The 10,486-nt window shown below is 36.6% G+C and overlaps 1 protein-coding gene across 1 annotated transcript in view; it reads right to left on the reverse strand.

Moving 5' to 3' along the window:
- LOC107098761 (protein-glutamine gamma-glutamyltransferase 5-like) overlaps positions 1–9,928 on the reverse strand; it is an 18,358-nt gene extending 8,430 nt beyond the window's left edge. Inside the window, exons 1-14 of the mRNA XM_015396598.1 lie at positions 9,862–9,928; positions 7,772–7,960; positions 6,138–6,374; positions 5,932–6,050; positions 5,697–5,825; positions 5,363–5,540; positions 3,644–3,779; positions 3,383–3,486; positions 2,657–2,896; positions 2,490–2,513; positions 2,336–2,344; positions 1,953–1,994; positions 554–595; positions 206–250 (exon numbers count right to left, since the gene is read on the reverse strand). Of these exons, the coding sequence (XP_015252084.1) occupies positions 206–250; positions 554–595; positions 1,953–1,994; positions 2,336–2,344; positions 2,490–2,513; positions 2,657–2,896; positions 3,383–3,486; positions 3,644–3,779; positions 5,363–5,540; positions 5,697–5,825; positions 5,932–6,050; positions 6,138–6,374; positions 7,772–7,960; positions 9,862–9,898 (1,531 nt within the window). The 5' untranslated portion in view covers positions 9,899–9,928. The remainder of the gene's footprint in view (positions 1–205; positions 251–553; positions 596–1,952; positions 1,995–2,335; positions 2,345–2,489; positions 2,514–2,656; positions 2,897–3,382; positions 3,487–3,643; positions 3,780–5,362; positions 5,541–5,696; positions 5,826–5,931; positions 6,051–6,137; positions 6,375–7,771; positions 7,961–9,861) is intronic.
- Between the last annotated feature and the right edge of the window lie 558 nt (positions 9,929–10,486).

Genomic DNA, 10,486 nt, shown 5'->3' on the forward strand with positions numbered 1-10,486 from the left:
CAGATGAAAATAATACTTTTTTTTCACTAAAAGCAGGATAGAATATTGATTATTAGAGATCAAGTGATGACAATAAAAACATATTGACACCGCTTCTTTATCTGGTCATACACCAACAGTATTGTATGTTTTCATAAAGTTATTCAGCCCTTATCCAGTTTTAAGTAAACACATATTACAGTTTGCTAAATAGATCTTCGCTTACCTCTATGATCGTCTGCAGCAAAGGCAGAGCAAGTCAACCTGGGTTCTGTAAAAAAACTTATTCTTTAAAATGGATTGTTCATGCCTTCAGAATTGTTTAATAAGATATTTATTTAACATGGATTATCAATGTAATTTATAATTTTAAACATGTAACATTTATATGCTGCATACATACTGACCCTCCTCTCCCCTATTAACTTAGATTTGTTTGAATAAAATAAAAATTTAAAGTTAAAGGCCAAAGCTTTTTGACTCTGAGTAGATTGTATTGGTAAACATTCTAATGTAGTTACATTCTAGTGTTTGTTAACAGTATGAGTTACTGAAGTTTTGTCAATCATATCACCTGCAGTAAGGCCACATTCAGTGATTTGGGGCGACGACGATACTGTAAAAAAAAAAGGGGGGGGAAAGGGATTAAAAAGAGATTAGATCCCTGCAGATGCCATAGCCAGCATCTCTTTTAAAAGTAAGACAACAAAACCTGACAGATAAAAGTAAAACAGGCTTCTTTTCTTCATAGGATTTTGCAGAGGAATGTAAAAAAAAAAAAAAAAAAAAAAAAAAGGTATTACTATCAAGAAAAGTCTCTACAGAAAGCCCAGATATTAACTAGGCAAGCATATGATGCATTTATCAGATCAACAGTATTATTATATAAGAAAAGAATAGTACGTCAAATTTAAAAGCAGAGTAATTCAAACTTTGTATGTATTAACATTTTTACCCAAGGCTTAAGACGTGTCTATTGGAACTCTGATGTACATAGTTGATGAACTTTAAAAAAAAAACTTTTCTTTTCTTCTATTCATTTTTTCTTTGCTTTCATTATTTGTTGTTTTTTCTTATAACCTAGGGGCTTTTTTTTACCCCTCTGTTACTGTAGCACTTTGACATTTAATTGAAATGTAAAGTAATAATAAATAAAATGTATAATTATTATTATAATGATTTATTATTATAATTATTATTGAGCTGCTGCAAAGATGGAGTAGAATAAAGTCATGTAAAGTAGAAAGTAAGGCATTTACACCTTCAGTTAGGTTTCATTTTCTTTTATCAAAGAGAGGATTACAATTTTAAATATAACAGACTAAAACACCAGAGGTCTTTAGTCCAGCACCACTTTAGCCATGCTTATTAGCTTAATGACAATTAGATACATCACCATAATATTTCTGAAGCTTAGGAATTGATGTTTATTGACACTAAAAAAAAACAAAAAAAAAACACCTTTTCAGTTTAGGAGACTGACCGGCTGATGGGGATTCTTTCCCAATTCTTTCCCAATTTTCTTTTTTGACTCCAACAGACATTTTGGAAATTAGAGGATTACACCAATTTATGCATTGAAGCAAAGCAGATTTTTAGTGAATGCAATGCTGGAGTATCAAAGCTAGATGATGTCTGTTCATGTATTAAAAGGCCAAATGTCTGTTCTTGGTTTTGATGCATTTAATAACTCAGAGAAACCCTCTGAATGCAAAATCTCAAGAGAAAAAACTATTAAACTGTATTAAAATGATTCATGAAAAGTTTTTTATAACTTCAAGGAATTAAATCTAATGTTTTTAACTTGGAGCGATACCAAAGGTCACACTTTTTTGATATCTAAATTATTAAACTTCAAAGAGACAGTAGTTTTTTCAAATGAAAAACACTCAATACAAATTTCCTGGGAAATATTATAACCAGTGTAGGTATTTTACAGTATGAGTGGCATGATTGTATTTCTAGATTCTTACCAACATGAACATCTGAAGAAAACTGGGAGGAAGTCCTGCATTCTGGAAAGAGAAGTTCAAAGAGTTTGAGCTTAATAATGCAGATTCAGACAAAGACAAATTATTGATTACCAAGTAAAATTCAAAAGCCGAAAAGGAAAAGATCATCAAAAGTTGTTTTTTTTCTGCATGTCTGATCTCTCTAATGTTCTTTTCATTTAAGACATTTTCAGAAGAATGTTATATCTAAAATAACAGGTTGTGACTCGTTTAACTTAATTAATCAATAACTTGATTAACAACAAAATGTCAATGCAGCCAGTTTAAGAAAATAGCTGTAGGTTTGATTTTATAAACACTTTAGACAGAAGGCTTAGTTGGAAAGTTAATAAATATTATCCTACCCATTTTGTCTGCAGATGAGGATGAGGAGATTTTGCACAATGCAAAAGCAGAAGATGAAAACAAAGACATTCAAATTGTCAATTTAAATTAATGCTTGTTAGGCCTTAATAAATTACGATTCCTTTTGTGAGAAAAACATATTGGTTTTAATACCTCGTAGATCATGCCTATACACTTCTGCAAAAAGAAAAAGAAAGAAAAAGTGTTTTTTCAAATGGATGAAGAGAAAAACACAGTAAGCCTTTCATTTCGATTTATTTCTGTCACAGCTACATTTTTTGCAAAGCAAAAACTAAAAAGCGTGATTAAAGCTTTCTTACTTTTCAAGCCCTTATAAGAATGTGTCAGATTGCTTAGACAGCTCGATCCTACGCTTTTCGTGCATATAAGCCGTCCCACGGCCTTAGAGTCCAATGTTTCTCCAACCACATGTCCATTATCCACAATCACACGATGCACGTCCCCATCGACAGAGGCGTAGAGGAAGGGAGTGTCATATGGCACTAGGAGGCAGCGTTCCCGGATGGCAGCAACCGGGCAGGGGCCGCAGCGGTAAACCCCTATGAGACCAGATCACAACATTTTACAGTTTTAAGTCTTCCCTTTGACCCCACTGATAGAAGTGTTTTCCCAAGAGGCATGCCATACTATTTAAGGTAAATCCAGTAACAGCAGTAGCCATTCAAAATTTCCCCACTTTTTTTGACAGGGCCTTGGCTGGTCCCCTATAATTCCTTTTAAACATAAATCTTTTTACTGAAATATTCTTTCTGTCATGATTTGAGGACATTAAGATCTAAAGAGAAGCAGCATCTCCTGGTCAGACCCTGTAATTCAGTGAAACGGTGGAGTCAGAGTAAAACAATATGTACTGTAAGAGGGTGTCACTCCAGAGGCTTTAATTTGGAGGGAAGTGGGCTGCCATTCGGCTGGCGTTTGACTGTGAAGGGCCATTTTGAATGGTTGCTACTGTAACTTGTTTTTGGGAGCATTTAGGAAACATGTATCAAGATCGAACCAAAAAAATAACCTTAGAACCACTCTACCTCTACTCAGCTCTTGGGGTGTTGGATCCACCACCTGCCAACCATCGAACCCTGGACTGAGGTCTGATCTCCTCATCCAGCACTCCACCCAGACATGGAAGTTCCTGTAGATAAACACATGTGTGCACACTCTAAAACATAAAATTGCATGCAGTGTTTAAAGCAAATTCTCTTCACATTGTGCAACAACAAAATATAGCTGTGATTCAAGAAAAATCAACAACCCTATCTTACCTTTGTGATTTCTAAGGGTACACCTACCAAATGCTGTCCCTAGACCAGCCAAGTTTCTCCCCAGTGGTTGTGTAGTATTCCTCAATGGTGGTGTTGGCATTAGTGTCATGGGCTGCATCGAAAACTGTCACCACCCTGGAGGGAATCCCAAGAACTCTCATAACTGTAAAAAAAAAAAAAAAATGTTTTGTGGCTCTGATTTCACTAGAATATAACAAAATATTTTGCATTTAACACAAAAGAAGAATTGTTCCCCAGTTTTATAAATTATGGTTGTAAAAGATTAACCCAGTCATTGAGAGGATCACCATTTCGCCACTGTGAGATAAATTAAATGGCCTGTACCTATATAGTGCTTTTCCAAGTCAGGAGTTTTGACCAAAGCACTTTACACTACATTCAGTCATTCACACACACACACTCACTGTGGGAAACATTGTTGCCACAGCTGCTTGGGGCTCACTGACAGAAGCGAGGCTGCCATAGTACACCGGCAGCACCGGGCCCTCTGACCACCATCAAAAGAAAATGCAGGTGAAGTGTCTTGCTCAAGTACCCAACACTGAAAGCCTGAGCCAGGGCTTGAACCATCAACCCATTGATTTCAGGGTAAACTCCTACACCCAACGCCACTGTTTGCCCCAATTAAGTCAATCAATCAATTCTCAGTCTTACAGCTGGAAAGTGACCAGTTCTTTACTTTTATAGAAATGCTGTGTTCCACCCACATAGGTTTTAGTAGCTCTGGAAAATGCTTGCCACAATATATATAAGTTTAAAATAGTTGGGATGGGCGACACTTGGGGGTCTAGTTTTGCTTCTTTTTGAAAACATTGAAGTCGGTATCTTTGTGTAGAGGTAGAAGTAGATTATTCATTCCTACAGTATGATGTACTGGAGACAAAATCAAACCATTAAGCAAAGGTCTCCATTTGCAGCTCTGTCTGGATCCTCAACATTCTGTAATCAAGATCCCAAATGCTTTCAGCTTCGGGCAGCTTTGGCTGAAGGTGCGTTCACATCAAATACAAACAAATCTAATTTTCGTGTTTGCGTTTAGGCAAACACACCATCAGCGATATTTTGCCCAGCTCACTTCAGCATGTCATAGAACAGGAAGAGCCTCTGTCCAATTCTTCTTGTCTGTTCAGCTCAACCTTGATTTTACTGGGCAAGTCACTGGAATGTACGTAGTTAATGTGAAAAGCCAAACAGGATCTTTCAGAGATGCTGGCGGGTTTTTGAAATCATTTTTTTCTCTGATGTGCTCCTTTATGGGACATCACACCCAAATCCTTTCCCTGATAGGTTTATGTGACTCAAATAGTTGAACAACAGCAAAATGGCGGTTCGCCATATTCACCCAGTTTGCACCATTCACATTGCTCGTAAAACATCCTTTGCAACACCAACTCTTAATTCTCTCTTGATTATGGCTTTACATAAGGATACCATGTAAACCCCTCACTCCATTTGTTCTGTTAGTGCTCAGTGTAAACACACCCTTGACCTTAAGGTGAGGAGCTTCATCATTCTGAGGAAATTAAAGCAGACTCAGGGCTTCAGACAGTTATGTGGATGCAGGCATTTGATCAGGATGCCTCCTCTGGTTCCTGATCTTGTCAGCATAGACACATCTAATGATGCCTTGATGGTATTTTCCCTTTTTTCAAGAAGCCTTCCGCTACAAGGCTGACAAGAAATGTTCTGATTTCAGGAAACTGATAGTGATGATTCCAGAAGTACCTGTGCAGAGGACTGATGCAAAGACCCAGCACTGCCCGTAGCGCACAGGTTTGAATTTGGATGAAAGCCATTGCTGGAGGATATCAGCACTGCCGGTCCAATCAGTTGGCTTGACACCATCACTGTAGTCATTGTCCCACTTTCCAAGCAGAATTCCCTGATCATCTTTGGAGTTGATCTTTGACAGGAAGACACACATTACCTTACTTACTGTAAAGCTTCAAAGCAACTTGTTGGAATTTCTGCATAGGTCATATTTGGTTATAAAAAAGAGATACAGATTCTGTCAGATTCTATGTATTGTTTCTGATCACGTCCTTGCTTTAGCAACTACCATGGCACAGATGACCAACGAGAGGTAAACAGGGTCTGTTCGTAAGATGTAGTCCTTGTTGCTGTCACGTTGGTGCTGTGGGCTGACTTGCAGTAGTGTCAGACATGCCTCCAGGACTCCAGACTCATACTGCTCAGAACCAAAGCAAATAAAAAAGAGAAAAAAAATTTTTTCTTTAAATATATATCAATGAATTTTGCTATTTTATAGAGGTTCTGTTGTGTTTGTTCCCCACCTGACCAAATAACCAGGGCCGACTCTGAACATTTGCTGAGGAGCCAAAATACACCCACCCATAATCGCTCTTGACATACTCCTCTATCTGCTCTTTCACTGGCATGTATACCGGATCATCTGAGGTAAGATTTATGGGAGGTTGTAATTAGTATATTTAATGAAATAAAAACAAAGCTTGCAGTTAAAAGAACAACATAGACTCACCTTGATGCCAAGGGTTACAGAGCAGGATAAAGGTTCCCACTGCGTATGTCTGTTTGTTCTGCATTGTCTCTATTTGGACCACGAGCTGATAGACACCCACCGAGGACAGAACTGGCGAGCAGATGTTGACGGTGACGGACTGAGAGCGGCTTTCTCCTGGATGAACTGCGGCCGACCATCTCTGGAGGTCTGAACATTCCTCTGAGAAAAAAACTGGGATCTCCTGTGCCAGATTCCCTGCACACAGAAAAACACTGTAACAATGTGTTGAATCACATTTCATTCAAATCTTAAATAAAGGCACTAAGCTATATTTAACAAATTGTTTTTCATTCCTGGTATGAGTCTAACCCCTCCATCATGCTTATCCCAAGCGGGGTCGAGAGGGGTGCTGGTGCCTATCTCATGCTGTCTACGGGAGAGAGGCGGTATCGCCAGGTCGCCAGTCCGTCACATAAAACAAAATAACAACCAATCACGCTTAAGGAGAAATAAGAGAGGTCAATTAACCTAAAAGTCACATTTTTAGACTGTGGGAGGAAGCCGGAGTACCCGGAGAGAACCCACCCATGCACAGGGAGAACATGCAAAATGCATGCAGAAAGACCCCAGGAATCAAACCCAGAACCTTGTTGATGCAAGGCAGCAGCGCTACCCACTGCACCACTCAGCAGCCCAGGTCCAACCCAATCTATACAAAAAAAATTTGTGGTATTTTCTGGGCTTATGCTGTTTGAACACTGGTTGAAGACAAAAAGCAGGTTTATTATTTTTCAGAGCCTCCAATTTGAAACACATTATCCTCGTCTGCATGATGGACGAAGAAATTAGAGAATGGCGGTAACTGGATGTTCTTATAAGAAACCAGTAAGTGAAACCATAAAATAATAAAATTCATTTTAAAATACCAAATAAAAAACTGATTTAAAAGTCTTTTTGTGTTAAAAAATAAATATACCGAAAATTAACTATGGTTCTAGTTTCCATAATGTTCCTAAAATGTTTTTGTCTCTTAGTTTATGTTTACCTCTAAACAAATGTAGATGAATAAAAAAATTATATAAAAACACCTCCAGATTTTGAAGGAGCTTCGATGAAGATAAGTTTACAAAAAATAAATGGGGAGCCCAGCATTAACAAATGGCTTATCCTTACCATATATGGGTAATGATGTCACAGGGGGAAGGGAACTGTGCTGGTGCACATTTAGGTGCAGAGTTCTTAAAATAAAATAAAAAATGGCCAAAAAAGAATAGATATCTTCAAAATTCTGTTGTTTGTGAACTAAATCTTAATTGTGGATTACAGCATTGTTTCCTTGATAATCTGAATTGATTAAGGATTGAAATTAAATCCAATTAAACATGTCGCCTGTAAATTAACCCAGTATATCAAGTCAAGAACTCAGCAGTTTTTAAGTGTTTTGGGTGTCCAATGCTGTCTGATGTTATTTCTTTAATGAAATGAAAGTTTTTAGAATATTTAGAATTTCTTGTTATAAAAATTGTTGATTTTAATTTGAAATCAAAGGAAAGTCAATTATCCTAAATGAAATACATGTCTTTAAAATGTGCTTTTAATAAGTAGGGTAAGCTGTAATGGGATTTCCATTCTCCTGGTTCTGTCACACATACCTAATCGAACCAGCAGTAGCAGCCTTGCAGTGCGAGGGTTCCAGGTCCCCCCGCCAAACATCAGAGTCAGTTTAAAGGGTTTTCCACGTCGTACCACCAGGTGGTTTTCACTTAGCCCCTGGGTCTCATGTGAAATGTGGTTTTCTTTATGTTCAAAGTTCACCAGCCTCAGACGAAGGTTGCCTTTACCTGTGAAAATGAATGTTGAAGCTTTTAACATCAGTATGATGCAGCTTGAACTGCCAACTGTATTTTTTTGTTTCATCTAGTCTGCACAAAAACAGATTTGCACAACATAGTCTTTTTGTAAGCACAGTCTTTTTCCCACGTAACATCTGGGATAGTTGCAACCAAACAGGAATGGGGGGAATGTGTAGAAATGGATTACATAAGCAAGATTTATGAAACAAAAATGAAGAAACTGTCAGCAACTATTTGCCAAAGTACTTGGAAAGTAATTTCTGCAGGATTAGGCTCTTCATGCATGAGTAAGGAGCAGCATCAACATGCACACATGGGTTAAAGGGCGTGTGTGTGTTTTACAAACTTCTATACAGGGGAGCAATGGCAGCATTTACTCTGTTTTCTATTTCAGACCATAATGTGTAATAATTTACATCTGATATATATTAGATTATATTAATGCAATAAAAGTATTTTGAGTCTTGTTGATAAAACTGATCAGTTTCATACCTATGTTCAGTAAGAAGCCTGAATTATTTGCCTTAATCACCACATTTTCTATATTCTATGACTTAAAAAAAGAATAGGTTTATTGACCATATGGAAATTTGAACTAATAATAAACAATTACTTTAGAACTTATAGAGCCTTAAGGTAACTAGTAAGTAATTATTCTAATATTTTTTTGTCATTTTGTTTTTGTTTTTCTTTGCCTGATTTAAATCTGATGTAAAATAAGTAAAATGGATGATATGGGTCTTGCTGTATCTGGTCTCAATGAACCAGTTTGGATCTTTTTAACACACAGCCTACATCTAAAAGAAATCACAAAGGTCTTTTGGAAATTTCCAACTGCTACCTCTGTACGTTTCTGTAGAAGCTAACTGTGCCACAATGCTAAGTGGTTCTGCTTCATTTGTTTATTATTTTTGCCAATCTCTATTAAGGCCTATGCATGCTCTGCAAGAACACAGGAATGCGTCCTCCAACAAAAAAAAGAAAATTCTGCCGCAGTTATTTGAGTGCTTGTAAAGTATAAATTATCCTGGCCAAAAAAAAAAAAAAAAATATATATATATATATATATATATATATATATATATATATATATACATACACACATTTTATTGTTATTAACAATAGATGCAGTAATACTGTAGACAAAAAAAAGTTCAAGATTTACCCAAATAGAAAGGAAACTGTATTTCTTTTAATGAGGAAAAGTTGTTAGACATTTATGATTTGGATCTAGAATGATTTATAGATCTATTTTCTGAAAAATTTGAATATTTTCTTTAGTAAAAATATTTATGCAATTAATTCTTAATGTTTAAGAAATAACAGCATTTAAATTAACATTTAAATTAAGGGGTTTGGGGTATAGTGAATATTTTTAAATAAATTATTTTATGGCACAAATTTTTATGAGTTATGATTCCACAATTTTAGAAACCTGAAGTGACAAAAAACTATAAGTATATTTTTTACACATATTTCCTATAAACCCCCTATTAAAGCCTGACAGATTTAGGTCAGGTTTAACTTTCAGTAATCAGTGTGTCAATCTAAGAATGGTACATGACACTAAACTGGAAAGGTAAAATACCTCAGCATTCATAATCACTATGTTATCCCTGTTACACTTGTTTTACCTTCTGTCACAAACACCTACGGCACCAGATAAAAGAAAATGTATAAAAATAAATAAGAAACTAACTTCCTCCATTCAGCTTTATTAATTAAATGTTGATGGGGAATTAAAATTGAGAAACTTTCTAAATTTTAAATATACTTCAATGAATTCCAATAAAACTATTCTAATGGAAAGTAAACAGAAGAAAATTATAGATTGACAGCAGCTTAGTATAAAAGCTTAGAGTTACGCCTGCTTTGCATTAGATACTCACCCCTGGTGTTGCGTTTCACTTGTTGCTGGTAGTCCATGATCTGCAGGAGTCACAGGTGAGCAGAGGAATGATAAGCATGCTCCACCTTGCCCCTTATAAACCCTTCCCTGCCTCACGCTTCTAGTGATCCCGCCTTGAAGAACGAGTGAGACGCAGGGGACGTGGTGGAAAAGGCCGGAGGGTGACTCTAATCAACGGCTTTACAAGCCCATGTTTTTAGGAAGCCCTGATCAATAATTGTTCCAGAGTTTACTTGTGTTATGTTGTAATTATAAGGAGTTAGACCACTTCATACCAGAACACTTTTACAGATTCTCACCAGGATTTACTTCTATACTTTGGCTAGGCCATTCGGAAACACAAGCATGATTTGATCGTTCATTGCAGCTGTATGTTTGAAGTTATTTTCCTGCTGGAAGTTGGAAGACCCCGGTTTAAATCCTCTTCTTTCATTATCATTCAACTCTTACAAACGTTCCTGTTATTGGAAAAAAAATATGGCTCCCTGTGAAGGAGATACAGAGTTAGTTATCTGCTAAAGATTAGTATTATAGGCCTGAAAATATATAATTTTAACTAATCAGAACCTGCAACAGACTGGCAACCTGTCCTGGATGGATGGATG

This window comes from Cyprinodon variegatus, unplaced genomic scaffold, assembly GCF_000732505.1.
Source record: "Cyprinodon variegatus isolate N-32 unplaced genomic scaffold, C_variegatus-1.0 Scaffold808, whole genome shotgun sequence".
Classification (NCBI taxonomy): Eukaryota; Metazoa; Chordata; class Actinopteri; order Cyprinodontiformes; family Cyprinodontidae; genus Cyprinodon; species Cyprinodon variegatus.